Below are 19,497 nucleotides of genomic sequence, written 5' to 3'. Positions count from 1 at the left end.
AAACCTAAATGAAGTACAGATGGAACATTCTCTGGACTGTCGGCAATTTTCACTATAGAAAAAAAGAGTGGCTTCCGTAGTGAATCTGAAGACTGTCCTGGTACTGAAAATAAATCACACTGTATGGTGGAAGACACACACACACACACACATTATAGAATTAATGGAAACAGTAAAGTTAGATGTGCCCTACCATTAATAGGTTTAAATATTTTGATCTTTTTCCTTTTCTTGTCTTGCTACCTTCACTGCTTTCCAGAATTTTTCCTGATGAGCACTCTCTCAATAAAACATGAGCTTTTGAAATCCTCTACTTCCAAGGAACCAGACATTGATTTTCACCATGACGCCTATCAGCCCAAGAGAAAAGCTAGATATTCACTTTCCCAATCTCTAGGGTAGGTTGGATAACTGTTGCCCAAATATCCTTGTTCTCTTCTTGGTACACTATTCTCAGTGGGCTGGTGATCCATCTCTGTGCTACTGAACTTAAAGAGTGGCCACATGGCTTACTATGGCCCACGAAATGTTGGTAAAGTGACACATGCCACTTCTTCCAGGTAGAAACATCAAGTGTACACATTTCACTGTGTCTCTTTTCTGTTTGCCTCCAAGCTGGTAATGTCGTGGATGCCCTCTGCTCTGCTAGACGGCTTCCTGGATTGCAGGATGACAAGAAGCAGAGCTGCAGCCAACCTGCAATGGACACGTGGCGTACGTGATAAATAGACCACTGTTGTAAGCCTCTGTAAGCACACTGCAGTATTCTTTTTCATTTATTGCGTATTTCATTGTATGAATATCCCACAATTTATTTATCCATTCTACTACTGATGAACACTTATGCTGCATCCAGTTTGTTTTTTTTAATTATAAACTAAGCTGCAATGAACCTTCTTGTACAATGTATTTTAATACACATATGTAAACATTTCTGTTGGGTATACATGCAGAATTGGAGTTAGTAGTAGGATACACTCATGTCTAGCACATACATTTCGTTCCACACAAGCATATGTGCAGCAAGGTAGTCATTCCACTAAACGCTGGCAAGTTCCTTTCTTTCTTTAAAATAGTAGATTCAATGTCTTTAATAAATGTACAATTATTGATATTTTCCTGCTTCTTCTTGTGTATTTTTTTGTAAGTTTAGAATTTCATCATTTTCATCTAATTTTTCAAATTTAGTGGAATAAAGTAGTTCATAATACATTTTTATTTTATAAAAAGATTTTTAGGATCTGTGGTAATATTCTCTTTAGATTTTCTAACCTCTCTCTGTCTTACTAAAGATTTATAAATTTTAGTACTATATATTTTCAATAATCATTTTCTAAATATTTTGTCCTCTGACTTTTTTAATGTGGTAAAACCCCCATAACATAAAATCCACCATTTGGAAATAGACAATTCAGTGGCATTTAATCCATTCACAGTGTCATGCAACCATCATTACTGTTTAGTGTCAGAATATTTTCCTTACCCCAAAAAGGAAACCCATGTCCATTAAGCCATGACTCTCTGTTACCCTTTCCCCCTACTCCTAGTAACAACTAGCTGCTTTCTATCTCTGTGCATTTACCTATCCTGGCTATTTCATATAAATGGAGTCACAATACATGGTCTTCTTTCACTTAGCATAATATTTTCAAAGTGCCACCATGTTGTAGCATGTATCAGGACCTCATCATTATGACTGAACAACTTTCTACACAATGGGTATTCTCTGTTTTCTATTTCATAGATTACTGGTCTTTTTATTATTTCTATCATTCAACTTTATGTTTTTCAGTTTTTGAGATGACTCGGATAACTGTTTAATGCTTAGATAACTGTTGTGAAGTGGTGTAGTAGTCTGTTTTTGCTTCACATACTTTGAAATTCTATTTCTGAAGTGTTAGTCACTCAGTCATGTCTGACTCTTTGCAAACCCATGGGCTTCCCTGATGGCTCAGATGGTAAAGAATCTTCCTGCATTGTAGGAGAAGCAGGTTTGATCCCTGGGTCAGGAATTCCATTAACAGAGGAGCCTGGCATGCTACAGTCCATGGGGTCGCAAAGAGTCGGACACGACTGAGTGACTAACACTTTCTGTTTTTAGATGCACTTAAATTTAGGGTCACCAAAGCCGGACATACATATCTGAAACGCCTACATTTCCTAACTTAGTGACTTTGCATAAACTGGGCATAGTAACATTGGCCCTATCTGACCTACCAGGATGTCGTGAGGTGAAAACACTTTTTAAACTTTTTTCTATATTTGGATAGAACTTTATTATTTGCACTGCAGTTGCTTTATTTCTGCAGAGCAGTTTCACAGATTTTCTCCATTTATTTCATATAATAAAGCCACAGGAATTATCTTCATTTTATTTCTGCTACTGTAGAATTTCAGAAAATGACCATGAATCCAGGATTGAACTCCGGTGGTTTCTGAGTTGGTTTTTTGGTTTCGTTTTGTATTTTTACTAGAGATGCCTCAAGCAGAATGGTGTTATTGGAGTTTTCATGACATTGGAATTTCATACTTACAGACACTTGAGAACATTGCAATTACTGCCAGCCAGGTTCAGCAACTTCTAAAGGAAGAATAGCAAGTGCAGCCACAAAATCAACTCGCTGTGCCTGCACAGAATTAAGCTTGGCAGATTTGGTTCTGGCTCTCTGCCAATGCATCGATAGGTTCTACTGAATATTCAGTAGTTTAGGTTTGTGTAAGAATTAGTAGATGTACTTTTTACTAAACATATTTAAAAACTAACATGTCAATGTGTGTAAATAACTATTTAGCATGTGAGGAGTAAAAGAGCAAAGGAAATGAATTATAAAAGTCTGGGTGATATCTGAGACAGGACTTTTAAAAATATTAGATTATAAGTTGCTGTGATACTGATGAACATAGATGCAAAAATCCTTAACAAAATTCTAGCAAACAGAATCCAACAACATATTAAAAAACATACACCATGACCAAGTGGGCTTTATCCCAGGAATGCAAGGATTCTTTAATATCCGCAAATCAATCAATGTAATACACCACATTAACAAATTGAAAGATAAAAACCATATGATTATCTCAATAGATGCAGAAAAAGCCTTTGACAAAATTCAATATCCATTTATGATTAAAACCCTCCAGAAAGCAGGAATAGAAGGAACATACCTCAACATAATAAAAGCTATATATGACAAACCCACAGCAAGTATCACCCTCAATGGTGAAAAATTGAAAGCATTTCCCCTAAAATCAGGAACAAGACAAGGGTGCCCACTCTCACCACTACTATTCAACATAGTTTTGGAAGTTTTGGCCACAGCAATCAGAGCAGAAAAAGAAGTAAAAGGAATCCAGATAGGAAAAGAAGAAGTGAAACTCTTGCTGTTTACCGATGACATGATCCTCTACATAGAAAACCCTAAAGACTACCAGAAAATTACTAGAGCTAATCAACGAATATAGTAAAGTTGCAGGATATAAAATTAACACACAGAAATCCCTTGCATTCCTATATACTAACAATGAGAAAACAGAAAGAGAAATTAAGGAAACAATACCATTCACCATTGCAACAAAAAGAATAAAATACTTAGGAGTATATCTCCCTAAAGAAACAAAAGACCTATACATAGAAAACTATAAAACACTGATGAAAGAAATCAAAGAGGACACAAACAGATGGAGAAATATACCGTGTTCATGGATTGGAAGAATCAATATTGTCAAAATGACTATACTACCCAAAGCAATCTACAGATTCAATGCAATCCCTATCAAGCTACCAATGGTATTTTTCACAGACCTAGAACAAATAATTTCACAATTTGTATGGAAATACAAAAAACCTCGAACAGCCAAAGCAATCTTGAGAAAGAAGAATGGAACTGGAGGAATCAACCTGCCTGACTTCAGGCTCTACTACAAAGCCACAGACATCAAGACAGTATGGTACTGGCACAAAGACAGAAATATAGATCAACGGAACAGAATAGAAAGCCCAGAGATAAATCCACGAACCTATGGACACCTTATCCTCGACAAAGGAGGCAAGAATATACAATGGAAAAAAGACAACCTCTTTAACAAGTGGTGCTGGGAAAACCGGTCAACCACTTGTAAAAGAATGAAACTAGAACACTTTCTAACATCATACACAAAAATAAACTCAAAATGGATTAAAGATCTAAATGTAAGGCCAGAAACTATAAAACTCCTAGAGGAGAACATAGGCAAAACACTCTCTGACATAAATCACAGCAGGGTCCTCTATGACCCACCTCCCAGAATATTGGAAATAAAAGCAAAAATAAACAAATGGGACCTAATGAAACTTAAAAGCTTTTGCACAACAAAGGAAACTATAAGCAAGGTGAAAAGACAGCCCTCAGAATGGGAGAAAATAATAGCAAACGAAGCAACAGACAAAGGATTAATCTCAAAAATACACAAGCAACTCCTGCAGCTCAATTCCAGAAAAATAAATGACCCAATCAAAAAATGGGCCAAAGAACTAAACAGACATTTCTCCAAAGAAGACATACAGATGGCTAACAAACACATGAAAAGATGCTCAACATCACTCATTATCAGAGAAATGCAAATCAAAACCACAATGAGGTACCATTACACGCCAGTCAGGATGGCTGCTATCCAAAAGTCTACAAGCAATAAATGCTGGAGAGGGTGTGGAGAAAAGGGAACCCTCTTACACTGTTGGTGGGAATGCAAACTAGTACAGCCGCTATGGAAAACAGTGTGGAGATTTCTTAAAAAACTGGAAATAGAACTGCCATATGACCCAGCAATCCCACTTCTGGGCATACACACCGAGGAAACCAGATTGGAAAGAGACATGTGCACCCCAATGTTCGTCGCAGCACTGTTTATAATAGCCAGGACATGGAAGCAACCTAGATGTCCATCAGCAGACAAATGGATAAGGAAGCTGTGGTACATAGACACCATGGAATATTACTCAGCCATTGAAAAGAATTCATTTGAATCAGTTCTAAGGAGATGGATGAAACTGGAGCCCATTATATAGAGTGAAGTAAGCCAGAAAGATAAAGACCAATACAGTATACTAACACATATACATGGAATTTAGAAAGGGCAGAGATCAAGAATCCTTGTCCAAAAAAAAGTGAAAACTCTTGACCAATGAATGATTTCCTGTGGACTGTCAGTTACTTTGAAATGACCTACTCTCTGTGGAACTCTTGCTCTGTACCCACTCTTTTGTTTGGAATAATTTTTTCAAAAACCTCTCTATTCCTCATGGTTGACATGTCCACATCTTACTTGTTCTTTCAGGTGTCAGTTTAGAACATCCTTCACGTAGTCTTTCTTAACCCTGAAATCTTAAATACCCTTCTCATATACACAATGCTTCTTTATTATTCTTACCACTCTGTGTATTACTAGTATCATATTACTGTTTCATTTTATTCACTAAAACAAATTGTTATAGTTTGATTGTTATAGTCTGATACCTTTTATAGTCTAGTTTGATAGCTACCTCGTCTGATACCTTCATTGTCATAGTCTGATACCTGGTATAGTACCTAACACAGGTTAGATGCTCAATATATGTTGTTCAATAACTGAATAAATGTTTGACAACCATTCCTGGAGCCTCTGGAATACTTTAATGTGCCATAATTTATTAACTTTAAAGTATCATAGGTCTTACGTTTATTATTTTATTACTTTGTTTGTCCAGCTTCAAGGCTGGACATGTGAAACCATTGAAAGGGCATGTGAGTGTTTTCTGGATGTGTGACTCCAAGGAGGGGCTTTACTGCCTTCAGCAGTTTCAAGGCTGGTTGAGTCTCTTCAAGCAAAGTTAAGAATCTGTGCTCTAAGGTCTGACAGAGTAGAACAAACAAATTGAAAAGAATACTCATATACTGTATAACTTATACAACGAATGAATTAGTTAACAAATCAACCAAGTCAGAAGAGTAGGAAGTGGCATCTCTTCTCTATTCTTCAACCCACCCTTTAGTCCCATGTCTTCCTTCCTTCCTTCATCCTCATCCTTTGCCATTCATCCCTTCTTTTACCCCTTCTCCAAATTTTTGAACACCTACTATGTGCCAGAAATTGATCTAGGAGTTGAGAAGAAAGATGACAAATTAGTCAAAGCCTGTGCCTTCCTCAAGTTTAAGTACTAACGAAGGGGAGCAGGCTGCATACAAGCGAGCAAACAGAGAAACAAGATGGTCTCTGACAGTGAAGGCTGCTGTGAAGGCAGGGCTGACAGTCAACATCCTCAACACCTGGTATCGCACGTTCTTAGACTCTCAAATTAAGCAGGGCACTCTGTGGGAGGAGCCTCCTGGAGACTCTACTGTGCCAGGCAGTAACTCCTTAGTCATTGGTTCCCCCTGGGGTGTGGGGGGCACAGGGGGCGGAGGTTTTCCAAAGACGGAAAATGGTCAGCATTGTGGAGGATCCCTTGGGAGGTTTGAAGAAGTATTTACCAACCAGTACAGAAAGATATCACTATTCTAATAACCAGCACTTCTCTACTGGTGCCAACCATTTCATATCAGCTCTGAGGTCTTAGTGACTGGTGGTGGGCAGAAGATGCAAAAGGAGCTTACTATAGACAGTAACACTAGAAAAGGCCTCTCAGGAAAAGTGACTTTTCAGCTAAGACCCGAATGACAAGAAAGAGAAAATCAAGGAGCAGTCAGGGAGCAGGCAAGGGAACGGGGGAATATTCTAGCCAAAGACTAGCAAAGGCAAGAATGATGAGGTACAATATATTTGGCATGTTTACAGAAAGATAAGAAGGCTAATATTTCTGGAACATTCATGAGTGGACGATAAGAAATCAGGTCAGATCACAGGCACAAGGCCAGATCTCACATGGCCTTTTAGGCTATGATGATAAAGTAAAATGAGAAGCCACAGTAGGGAGTCCTTGAGGCAGGGAAATGATACGGTCTTGTTTACATTTTTTAAAAATCACCTGCAGTGAGGAGAATGGACTGGACAGTTAGAGAGAGAACACTGAAGAGGCTGTTTGAGCCTACAGACAATAGTAGCCCGGATCAGTGATGATCAGTGGAAAAGGGGAGACGTGGCCTGATTCAGGATTGATTTGGAACCTGGGGTGGTTTTAAAGGTATGCCCACACATTCTTTGATATGCATCCCCTCAAGAGAGGGAGCTTAATTCGTCTCTCCAAAAGGGGTGCTGGAGATAGTTGTTGGCTTCTAGCAAAGAGTCTAAGGCAGACACTGAAGGATGTTACTTCTGTAGTTAGGTTGTTAATAGATTGTGGCTTCCATTTGGGAGGAACACTCTCTTGCTTGGGTAGATAGCTTATCCTGAGGGAAGCCAGCTACCTTGTTGTGCTGCAACTCTGTGGTGAGGTCCATGAAGCAGGATTGCAATCTGCCAAGAACTATGTGAGTGATCTTGGAAGCTGATCTCATCCCCTCCATCCCATCCTAGTAGAGCTTTCAGATGAGACTACAACTCTACTGGTAGCATTAGTGGTAAAGAACTCACCTGCCAGTGCAAAAGACATAGGAGATGTGGGTTCAATCCCTGGGTCGGGAAGATTCCCCTGGAGGAGGGCACAACAACCCACTCCAGTATTCTTGCCGGGAGAATCCCATGGACAGAGGAGCCTGACAGGCTACAGTCCATAGTGTCCCAAAGAGTCGGACATGACTGAAGCGACTCAGCACACATGCACAGCTCTATTAGTCAGGGTTCTCCAGAAAAAGAAGATGGAGAGAGAGAGAGAGATAAGAGGGGATTTATTGTGGAACTGGCTCACAGGATTACAGAAGTTGATATATGCCAGGATGTGCTGCCTGCAAGCTGGAGAACCAGGTATAATTCAGTCCAGTCTGAAGGCTTAAGAGATGAGGGGGCCACTGGTATAAGTCCCAGAGTTTGAAGGCCTGAGAATTAGAAGCTTCAGTATCCAAGGACAGGAAAAGATGATGTGCCAGCTCAAGTCAAGAGAGACAGAAGTGGTCCCTTCTTTACCTTGTTATTCTCTTCAGGCCCTCAACAGCCTGGGTGATGCCCACCCACATTGATGAGAGTTGATCTCATCTACTGATTCAAATGCTAATCTCTTCTGGGATTACTGTCACAGTCGCAGGCAATAATGTTTTACCAGCAATTGGGTCATCTCTTAGCCCAGTCAAACTGACACATAAAATTAACCATCACAGCAACTCTGACTGCCAGTTCATGAGAGACCTCAAGCCAGAGGTATGCCATGCTGATTCCTGACCCATAGAAACTATGGGTTTATCAAGAGACAATAAATGTCTTCTGACTGTGAGATTTTTATGTAATTTGCTATGCAGCAGTAAACAATTAATATAGAAGTAGAGCCTATGACTGATATGCCTGTGTAAGGAGATGTGAGAGAAAGAGATGGATGAACAAAAACATCTAGGTTTGGAGTTTGAGCAACCAGATGGTAGTGGTGCCATTTATTAAAGTGTGGAGAATTGGAGGATAGAACATGCTGGTGTGAGGGAATCAATAATTCTGGTTTGGAGACATTTTGAAGAGACTATAAGACACCCCAGTGGAAGCATCAACCAGGCAGCCAGCAGGTGAGCACAAAGTGAGTGCTCACCAGCCATCATCATCCTTCATCTTCACGTGCTCAGTCATGTCTGGCTCTGTGACCCTATGGACTGTAGCCAACCAGGTTCCTCTGACTGTGGGATTCTTGAAGCAAGAATATTAGAGTGGCTTGCATTTCCTACTTCTGAGGATCTTCCTGACCCAGGGATCAAACCTGCACCTCTTGTGTCTCCTGCACTGGCAGGCAGATTCTTTACCACGGCACTACCTGGGAAGGTATATGTTCACCAGCCAGCCAGTCTAATGTCTAATAAGGGACCACTTTTTGCCAGCCTCTTTTTTATGCCCTGGGGTCACAGTATAGAAAACACAAAAACTCTGACCTCAAGGAGCTTCCACTCCACTAGGCAGCAACAAAGTATAAATAAATTAATGAGTTGACTTCAGAAACAAAAAGTGATTGAAAAAAATGAGATATCAAAATGTTGCTGAAGGTGGCCTGTGCTACTTTAGCTAGACCAAAGATGATCTGTTAGAGCCACAGTAAGTGACCTGAGTTAGGTGTATACATTTCTGAAAAACCAGCATACTGATGGTATGTAAATCCACTGGAATGGATGGGGCCACCTTGAGGAAGAATGTAGAAAGAGAAGATATCTCAAAACTAGTCTGAGGGCTTCATTATTTTGAGGTCAATGACAGGAGAACCCTGCAAAGAAGACCAGAAGGGTAGAGGAAAGATGGATAGGGTGGGATCACAAATACAAGAGAAAGTATTTAAAAAGAAGGAAGTGGTGATCTGTGCCCAATGCGGTTAAAATTTGAGTATGATTACAGCATAGAAGTAACCACTGGACTGGGTAACATAGATGTTATGAGTGGTTTAGTAAGAGCCAATTCGATGGTTGAGCTGAAGGAACACAAGCTCTATTAGAATGGTCAAGTGGACTATGGGAGGTTAAAGATACTTCCTAAAATCAGTTACCAAACCAAAAACTTATTTTCCTATGCTTACACACAATGAGTAAGGAATTTGGGCAAGATTCAGCAGGTTGAATCTTCTGCTTCATGTGGTATCAACTGGGATGCTGCCTCAGTGATACTATCTGGGTGGCTGAACAAGTCTCAAGGGTCCAAGAAGGCTTCACTTGTACCCAGCACCTTGGTGGAGATAGCTAGATGCCTGGCCTTAGCTGGCCACTTTCCCTCTTCACATGCTCAGACCCTTTCATATGAACACACCAGTGAGGCAGTCAGATTTATTAAGCAGAAGCTCAAGATGTAAGAGTAAGTGTTTGAGTGACAAGAGATGGAGGCCCCTGGTCTCTAAGGCTGTGCCTGAAAACTTGGACAGCACCACTACATTCTATAAATGAAGGCATTCACAGAGACAGCACCAATGTCAAAAGAAGGATCTTGTACCACACTTTTCTATAGAAAGAGTGTCAAAGAATTTGTGGCCATCATTAATCTGTTACAAAAGGTGACAAAATGGAAGCAGCAACTGTTGACAAGTCTAAGAGATTTTATCAATTTTTTTTTTTTTTACAGAAGCAGCAGCGAAAGAAAGTAGTAGGTAGTTAAAATGTGGGATCAGAGTATTTTCCCCAGAAAACTATGAGTGAATCTAAAGCATGCCCGTTTCTAATGGCAATACTCCAGAGAAGAGGAAGATGTTGTAGGAGAGAGAAGTTGTAACTGGGACCGAAATTCTTGAGAAGGAAATAAAAAAAAAGAAGCCCAGAGCAAAGAGAAGAGATGGTCTTTCATGAACAGGAAACTCATTCATGGAAACAGGAGAGAAGGCAGAGGGTAGAGGCACTTCCTACCCTGCTTTGCTCAGAAGTCGCCTTATCAGTGATGCCTCCCCGGACACCCCTTTCTTAAAGGGCACCTCAGTATGCCTGCTCTATGCCTTTCCCTGCCTTATTGTTCTCCACAAAGGATGTGCATCCCCATAATGCAAACACGCATCACCCACAGCATATTTTTATGATATATTTACTGATTGCTGGCACATAACAGGTACTCAGTGTCAGTCAAGAGTCTGGAATGAATGTGGTGCTGAAAGAGAAGCTTGATATGCAAATATCTGATGGAGCCACGTAGCGGTAGTCAGGAGAGAATAAACTTGTATCTTAAGAGGTTCCAATCACAGCCCTCCCTTCCTTTTGTGCCTTTTCTGGCTGAGTCACAGTGATCAAGTTACGGAACCCCTCTGAGTCACAGGATTAGGACCTTATTAGCACAAAGTGAGCGTACCTCAAAGCCTGGCTCTCCTTTCCCACAGCTCTCCGTTTCCTCCGACCTGCCTATTCTCCCCTTTCTGCCCTCTCTAGGCAGCTAGTTCTCTTTAAAGCGTCCGGGGCGCGCAGCACCAGGCTGCAGGCACTGACCCCAACCAAGTTCCCGCAGTCCCCGGAGCAGGGCGGGCGGGGAGCTGCGCCCCGGGGACGGGGTGGGGCCAACCCCTGAGCGGCCCTAGCTGCGGGTGCGCAGGGTCTCCAACCCTTCTCCCGTCTGTGCGTCCGTCCATCCTGCCGCCGCCTGTCCCAGGTCATGGCGAAGCTGTTGGTGCTCACCCTCTTGGGGCTAGGGCTGGCATTCTTCAAGGATCACCGGTCTTCTTATCTGTGAGTTGGGTAGCAGCCCACCCCCGTCCTGTCTGTCCTATCCACTAGCCAGACCCGGGACTCTTCCCCCCTCACCCCCAACTCCCAAGCTGGCTCCAGACTCTTAGAAAATCAGAAGGCAACTGCTGGATGTACATCCCAAAGCGATTTCATAAATATCCAACTTTCCCCAACCACCCGAACACCCTTGCTCACGGCCTGGGAGAGAGGCTAAGGAGACGATTGTCCTTGGTGTGAGTGGCCAAGCTGTTGTCACACACCAATTAATTTTTCATAAATACTGATGTATCTTGGCGACAGATTCACTTCTCAGATTTGCTGCAAAATAAATAACCAGATTGGAGGGGGCCCCTAATGTTGTGAGAATTAGGGAAGAAGCTCCAGCCTCAGTTGCCTGGCGGTGGCAGAAAACTTCCCAGCTTGGAGATGCTCAGTTTGAGGGCTCGCTGAGAGACAGAAAACTCCCGTGTGCAGTGGGGCAGATGGGAAGGAACGGGCACGAACATGGCCACCTGCTCCAGTGGAGATGTGTCAGGGTTAGAGGAGAGACCTTGATGTCCTGGTTTCTTGCTGTGTCCCTTCCATTGTAGGATCTCTCACATTTATTTTTCATGAATATCAGTGTATCTTGGCTACTGCATCACCAAAACCTCATATAAGAAGCACCTAACAATGTGCTTGGGATATAGTAAGTATTTAATAAATGTGTCCTGCTTCCCTTAAAGGGAAAAGTGCCCTGCTTAGAAGTGTTCTGCTTCCCTTAAAGGTTTTATAAATCTTTAAGTACTATACAAGAGGGAAAAGTTTTCTAAGAAAGTATCAGTAGTTTCATAATAACTTTTTAATAGGGGTTCAGAGTCTAGAGATCATCCTAACCCTCACAATTAATCGGTAATACCTCGTTATTGACTTTGAAGTAAAACATTACTAAAAATCAAACTCAACATTTTGGACTTTTGGAAAAAGATCATATGACCCTGTTGACTGTTTAGAAACATACATACATTCATTCAGAATAGGTTTTTGTAAATATTGGGATTTTCTTTTCTAATTGTTGGTTACTTTTGGAATGACAAACTTAGAAAAAAGTAAGAAACACAGTGATTTGGGATTTTTAATCATGTAAAAATTACAGTTTGTGGATTTTCACTAATCATGATACTATTTGTTGTCAAAGAAGAATATATACTTATATACATTATGCATTATATATAATATTAATACATGTATGTAAATACATTATATATGTGTGTATATATGCATATATATACATATATACATAAAATATAGCTTTACCACTACTACCCTAAAAAGTTTCTCTCTCAACATGAAGTCTTAGCCTATTTGAGCCAGCATTAATATTTCCCCAAGTTTGTTCCTTGGAACGCACACAAGTCACAAAACATGCTCTATAAAAAAAATAGGTTCCTTAGACAAAGTAAATTTGGGAAATGTCTATTACAGCCTTTTCCTAGAGATTGACAGTGCATTCTGGCACATTGAACACTTTGAAAAGTCCTTCAGTAACAAATACACAAAATGATTTTGCTTTGTCATTTCACAGACTTATTTGCCCACATCCTTTATTCCCTTTCTTGGTACCACCTGTATAACTCCTGGGATACAGTTTGAGACCAATTATTCTATATCACTGATTTGCACCAAGACTTCAATTTCAACAGAAGTTGAGGTCTGGCCGTGGGCAGCAGGTTTCTGGACCCCCAAGCCTGACTGTGATTAGTCTGAAGGGACCAGAGCACACTAAGGTCATAGCTTAACATAATCTCAGTCTCTGCATGTCCCCTTGGTAGCCTTGCCTGTAATTAGGGCGCCTCCCAGAGCCACTTTGCCATGGGCACGCTGCAGTGGGAAGACCAGGTCTGGTTTGGAGAACTCCCTGTTTCACTTTCACCACCTGGGTCTAGCATGTGGGGAGGGAGCCTCAGTCCTTTAACTTCTGGCTGTAATCAGATGACTGAGAAGGGAAAGAAAGTGGCCATGGGGTGCACCTGTGGTTTTTGAATGAAAAAGAGGGCTAGAACAGAGAGCAGATGGGTGACTCAGTGGTAAAGAATCCATCTGCCAATGCAGGAGATGCAAGAGATGCAGCTTTGATGTCTGGGTGGAGACGATTCCCTGGAGAAGGGAATGGAAACCCACTCCAGTATTCTTGCCTGGGAAATCCCATAGACAGAGGAACCTGGCGGGCTACAGTCCATGGGGTTGCGAAGAGTCAGCTATGACTTAGCAACTAAACAACAGGACGATGGGTGGTTATGGGGATGCAGGGTGGTGCAGAGCCTTCAAGCAACTCAGATGGGGGAGGAAGGGAAAGTGGACCGACCATGGACCATTGAGCATCACCTGGAGCTCCCAGGACTAGTAGAATCTCAGGCCCCACCTCGCACTATTGAATCAGAACTAGTCTTATTTCACAAGCTCCTCAGGGGATTTGTATGCAAATCTCCAAAGTGAGACAGGAGGGAAGGGGGTGCGCACAAGCTTTGAAAGAACCACTTAGCTGTTTAGGACGGGACAAAAGTCTGTCCAAGGGATAAAACCTAGTAGACTCAACATGTTGGAAGCTTCAACTTCCAGCCACTGGAGCGTCATTATGCACTCCTTGTAGTAGGTTAGCATATGCAGAGAGCCACGCCCACAGGCGCCATGATAGTTCTGAGACTGACCATAGAAAGCCAGGAAGTGGGTGGTGACCCAGTGCCTGGAGATCCCCTACCCTTTCTTGAAATTGCTGGAATAATCCTCCCACTTGTTAGCATATGAAATCACCCAGTCCATAAAAAGTAGCCACCCGCCCTGCGCACCGCCTCCCCCTTGCCTTCCAAGATGGCGGCATTCTGTCTCAGCCTTGTTGTGTCTCCTCTCTCGACTCTGGCTCGCTCTTGCCGTCTTTCCTGCCCGGAGCCAAGCACCCTCACTTGGCAGCCCGTCTCAGGAGCTCGCCGGAAACCTGAGACACGACAATCCTCTCACGCCCCATTGCCTGGCAACTTCTTTACAAAGGCTATTAATAAATCTACTTCTTACCTTTCACTTTGCCTCTCCTGAACTTCATGAAGTCCGGAGACTAGGTGCGCGGTTTCAGTCAGAAGATTGTGGGTTGGAGTCTCACATGAGGTTCACCTGGGCTCCTGTCTCCCACGTGAGGCAAGATTGTTTTCGAATTCCCACCTGAGGTGTGCGGTTTCAAAAGGACATTCAAATCCTGCAGGGGCCCCCCGCCCCCAACTTAGAACCAGATAAAGAGAGCCTAGAGGATAAGTAAATTACCTTGATCCGATTTTAGAGATAAGACCTCTGAATTTCAGAGAAAATCATGAATCCGTCCAAGCGAGAGAAGGGAAAAGATTATACGCTGAGGCCAGCAGCAAGGTCGAGGTGAATCCTCGGAGGAGATACATCTTTTTTTCCCCTCAGAGATGTGGCGTGTGGGACTAAGGTAGGTTCGCAAGAAGTTCTATAGTCCTGGAGCTGGAGGGAACTCATGGACGGATACTAGATGTGTCTTGAGGGGTTCCCAGATGCTTCTGAGGTGACAGCAGCACAGAGGAAGGAAATAAGGGAGCTCCTTTGGTTTAGCCGTCTTTCCCGCCCGTCTGTGCCCATGGCCGCTGAGGGTTTGTAGACTGCTCACTGCGCAGGCGCACTGCATTTGCCCACTGCACTTCCGGTAGACTATGACGTAAACAGTGCCCCCTGGTGTGTGGAATGTTGAACATGCATCTCTGGGGCAACTTCCTCATTTCTTAAATTGCTGGCGCTAGTTGTCAATAATCTGCCTCCCAAATGCAGGAGACATAAGAGACACGGGTTCAATCTCTAGGTTGGGAAGCTACCCTGGAGGAGGAAATGGCAATCCGCTCCAGTATTCTTGCCTGGAGAATCCCATGGACAGAGGAGCCTGGAGCCTTCCGTCCGTAGGTTCACAAAGAGTCAGACTCGACTGAAGCAGTTTTTCAGGACGTAATGCGTGAAACTCTTTATTACAAGGAAACAGCAAAGCGAGCATTTATTAATAGCGTTAATATTTCTGCTACCCCCGTGCCCACTCCAGGCAACACACTCTAGTGGGAAAAGGATAGTGGGGGATTCCAGCAGACCTGGGCTGGACCTCAGTTCTTCAGCTTTCAGGTCACTTTGTTACTGACCTGGATTCTTGGGCTTTTTAATCAACAGAAATTGATAACAGGTCAGAGGAGAAATTTAGGTAAGGTTTTTGGGGGGGACTCGTGCTGCAGCACAGGGAGTAAAAACAAGTAACAGCTTCCCTTGCTCGCTCCTTGATTGGGGAGCAATCTGGTCCCTTAAATGGGGTGGGAGTAAGTGCCAACCCAGCGGTCAGGCCACGGGGGTGGCTTTGGGTGGTTGGCTGACCTGCTTGATGGAACTGTGTGTAGGAATCATGTGCAGTACCCTGCTTTTCTCTGACAACTTATAAGTGGCTGTTGGATTTTTGGTCCTTTTTGCATCATGTTGATCATTTGTTCCAACTGCGTCTGCATACAGTTCTTTTTAGTCCCTTATAGTTTTTCTTCTGTTGCTCTGGGAGATGTTTGTCCAGGTGCAAGCATTATAGCAAAGAGTCCCCGGTGTCAGCGTGCTTCAACTTTACCATTTTGAACCTGTTTCTCCACCTTAATATTATGGGCTCATAATACCTATCACAGTAGGTATATGTATAAAATCTGGCCCATGAAAGATACTCTGTAAATGTTAGTTTTTATTATTGCCATGTGCTATCTCAAAAGTCTATCTATGAATGATCCACTAAATGAGTGAAATTTGAATATATGTTATGGTAGGACCTCACTGAAACCCTAGTTTAACAACAAATAATTCACTGGTCCTCCTCTATCAATGCAACCAACATCACCTTCTCCATCTGATGCACTAGCCTGCTAATTCCACAAAACAATTCGCAGACGTCTCCCAAGTAATTTCTTTTTACTGGAGCTCTGTGTACTTGTGCAAAGTCACAGGACTGAATAGGATGCAGTATTCCGTCACAGATTTCAGAGTTTAGTGTTAGCAATGAGACTACAAACTGATTATCACAAAACAAGATGGAAAGAGACTCTGTAGATGTATATGTGAAGATTTGTGAGGATAAATGAAGGGGGTACTAATCCTATCATGAAAGATCAGGAGGAGTTGCAGACTGGTCATGAGTAGGAAGCTTGCAGGTGGATTAGCAGGAAGAACTAGGTGGAGGGAAAACTTGCATGAGCAAGTGATGTAGAGAAGAGGATTCTTGATGTCATGGTACCTGATTTCAAATCCAAACTCCAGGGCTTCCCTGGTGGCTCAGTGCTAAGAATCTGCCTGCCAGTGCAGGAGATATGGGTTCGATCCCTGATCTGAGTGCGAAGATGCCACATGTCGTGGAACAACTCAGCCTGTGCACCACAACTATTGAGCCTGTGCTCTAGAGCTTGGGAGCCACAACTCCTGAGCCTTTGTGCTGCAACCGCTGAAGCCATCACACCCTGGAACCCGTGCTCCACAGCAAGAGCAGCCCACACACCACAACTCGAGAGTAGCCCCCACTTGCTGCAACTAGAAAAAGGCCTGAGGAGCAACAAAGACCCAGCGAAAAGGATAAAACAAACAAGTAAAATCATAACAAATTTAAATTCCATCCTTTTAAGGATTAGTAGGTCCCAATAAGAAATACTGAAGAATGAGGAGTGTGCAGTGGCAGAAGATAGACCCGTGAGGGTACATATGGCCCCAAGGAAAGTTCCAGAATGGATTTCTTAATGCAAAGCTAAAGATCCTTACTTTGTTTTGTAAGGAGCTGCCATGTATTTGCAAAGAATAATTCATAGTAGGGAGTATGTGTTTTCTGGCCAGAGTTCAGCAGCTTATTAATCAGTGACACACCACAAACATTAAACTTTGTCCTTTAGACCTGGAACATTTGGACTTAAGCCCTTGACAAGATATTTCCTGATAATTGAAAGTAAAATAGAAAAACATGAGCTGGACTATACTAACACAACCTGCTGTCTTTTGGCATTTCATCCAGCTTTTTGGAAGTGGTAATATTGGTAAATTTTGCTGGGCAGAGGACTGAGGGTGATCTTTGCATTCATACTTGGGTTCCAACGCCAGCTCAGCCACTTCATAATTTTATAGACTTGAAAAGCCAGTTAATCTTCGTCACCTGTGAAACAGGGAAAATAATACCTCAGGGAGAGCTTTGAGGATATTGCAGTGCCTGAACTACAGTAACAATGATTAGTCTGTTGAGATTTGGGCTTCCCAGGTGGCACTAGTGGTGAAGAACCCACCTGCCAATGCAAGAGACATGAGACTCGTTTTCAATCCTTGGGTCAGGCAGATCCCCTGGAGGAGGCCATGGCAACCCACTCTAGTATTTTTGCCTGGAGAATCCCACGGACAGAGGAGCCTGGTGGGCTACAGTCTATGGGGTCACACAGAGACAGCACCCACGCATGGCCACAAATTTGAACCAAAAGCAGCTGAGTGCTGACTTAATGCCTCCTTACCTACAACTGGCTCCCTTTAGCTGTGATTATTCTGCCTTTTCCAGGTTAGAGATCAGCTTCCGTGAGAGAGAAGCCTGAGTAAGAACAGAGGCTAATGATTTCTGCATTTGTCTGTCTCCTGTGAGCACATCACACTTACTGAACCTTGCAAGCCGCGGAACCTCTTCTTGCTGTGTGATTTTGACTTTAATATGGCTATCCTTGGCATTTTTCTCAAGTCTTGATGCACTCACTGATGGCTTGTCACTGACTCTCTTCTCTGTGTCCCTCTTTGTATTGTCCTTGATTATGACCTCTTGTAAACCTGTCTTTTGAGTTCCTTGGGGCACTCTGTACATATTCACTAAGCTTTCTGTAAAGCTGTGTTTTCAAATGGTGGATCACAAAATCAATGTAGTAAATTATGATCAGTTCTGTTCAGTTCAGTTGATCAGCCCTTATTTATTTATTTTTATTTTATTATTTTTAAAATTGAAGAATAGCTTCCCTGGTGACTCAGATGGTAAAGAATCTGCCTGCAATGTGGGAGACCCAGCTGTGATCCCTGGGGTGGGAAGAGCCCTTGGAGGGGGAAACGGCAACCCACTCCAGTATTCTCACCCGGAGAACTCCATGAACAGCGGAGCCTTGTGGGCTACAGTCCATGGGGTCACAAAGAGTCAGACACGACTGAGCGACTAACATCGTTGGTTTATGGTATTATACTAGTCTTTCAGGTACACAGCATAGTGAGTCAATATTTTATAGATTGTACTCCATTTGTAGTTATAAAATATTGGCTATGTTCTCTGTGCTGTATAATATATCCTTGTAGCTTATTTATCTTAAAGATCATAGTTTGTACCTCTTAATCTTCTTCCCTTATATTGCCCCTCCCCATTTCCCACTCCCATTGATAACCACTAGTTTGTCCTCTGTATCTGTGAGTTGGTTTCTCTCTTGTTATCTTCGTTCATTTATTGCTTAGATTCCACACATAAGTGATAATATACAGTATTTGTCTTTCTCTGCCTGACATTTTAGTAAGCCTAATACCTTCCAGGTCCATCTATGTTGTTGAAAATGGCAACATTTCATTATTTTTCTATGACTGTGTAAAATTCATACATGCACACACACATATACACATTACATCTTTATCCACTGATCTGTTGGTGTACTTAGGTTGCTTCTGTATCCCGACTATATCTTGGTTATTGTAAATTATGCTGCTATGAACACTGAGGTGCAGGTATCTTTTCAAATTAGTGTTTTCATTTTCTTAGTACATATATGCAGGTGTGGAATTGCTGGGTCATATGGTAGTTCTTTCAGCTTTTTGAGGCACTTCCATACTGTTTTCCACAGTGGCTGTACCAATTTATATTCCCACCAACAGTGGAATAGTGTTCCCTGTTTTCCCAAACCCTCACCAATATTTTTTTTTGTATTATCAGTATCGTTAAATAAATGATACAATTGAATAGAAAAATTAAGACTGTATCACATTGCTGAGGGGAAGTATCCTTTCACGAACTTTGTTTCAGGTATGTGTGTATGTATGTGCTGCCACCAAATAAAATGCTTTTCCTAATGTGGGTCTTAGTCTGAAAAGCTGATAAAGCTCCAGACTTGCCCTTTTATTTCTTTACTGCAAACTTTTGTGACTATAATGTCAAATTTCCATTGTTGGAATACCTCTTTCTTTCTCAGTCATGGAGGCAGATCACAGCTTGCCTTTGAAGTCTGCTTTCCAAGCTCGTGTCCATCATTCAGGGACC

At 42.3% G+C, this 19,497-nt stretch overlaps 1 protein-coding gene across 1 annotated transcript in view; it reads left to right on the top strand.

Annotated features, from left to right (window-relative positions):
- Window positions 1–11,130: 11,130 nt before the first annotated feature.
- PON1 (paraoxonase 1) overlaps window positions 11,131–19,497 on the top strand; it is a 31,127-nt gene continuing 22,760 nt past the window's right edge. The window contains exon 1 of the mRNA XM_061164929.1: window positions 11,131–11,204. Coding sequence (XP_061020912.1) covers window positions 11,131–11,204 — 74 coding nt within the window. The remainder of the gene's footprint in view (window positions 11,205–19,497) is intronic.

This window comes from Dama dama, chromosome 18, assembly GCF_033118175.1.
Source record: "Dama dama isolate Ldn47 chromosome 18, ASM3311817v1, whole genome shotgun sequence".
In the NCBI taxonomy this organism is placed as follows: Eukaryota; Metazoa; Chordata; class Mammalia; order Artiodactyla; family Cervidae; genus Dama; species Dama dama.
Note: the sequence above shows the minus strand (reverse complement) of the source record. Positions and strands in the feature narration are given on the sequence as shown.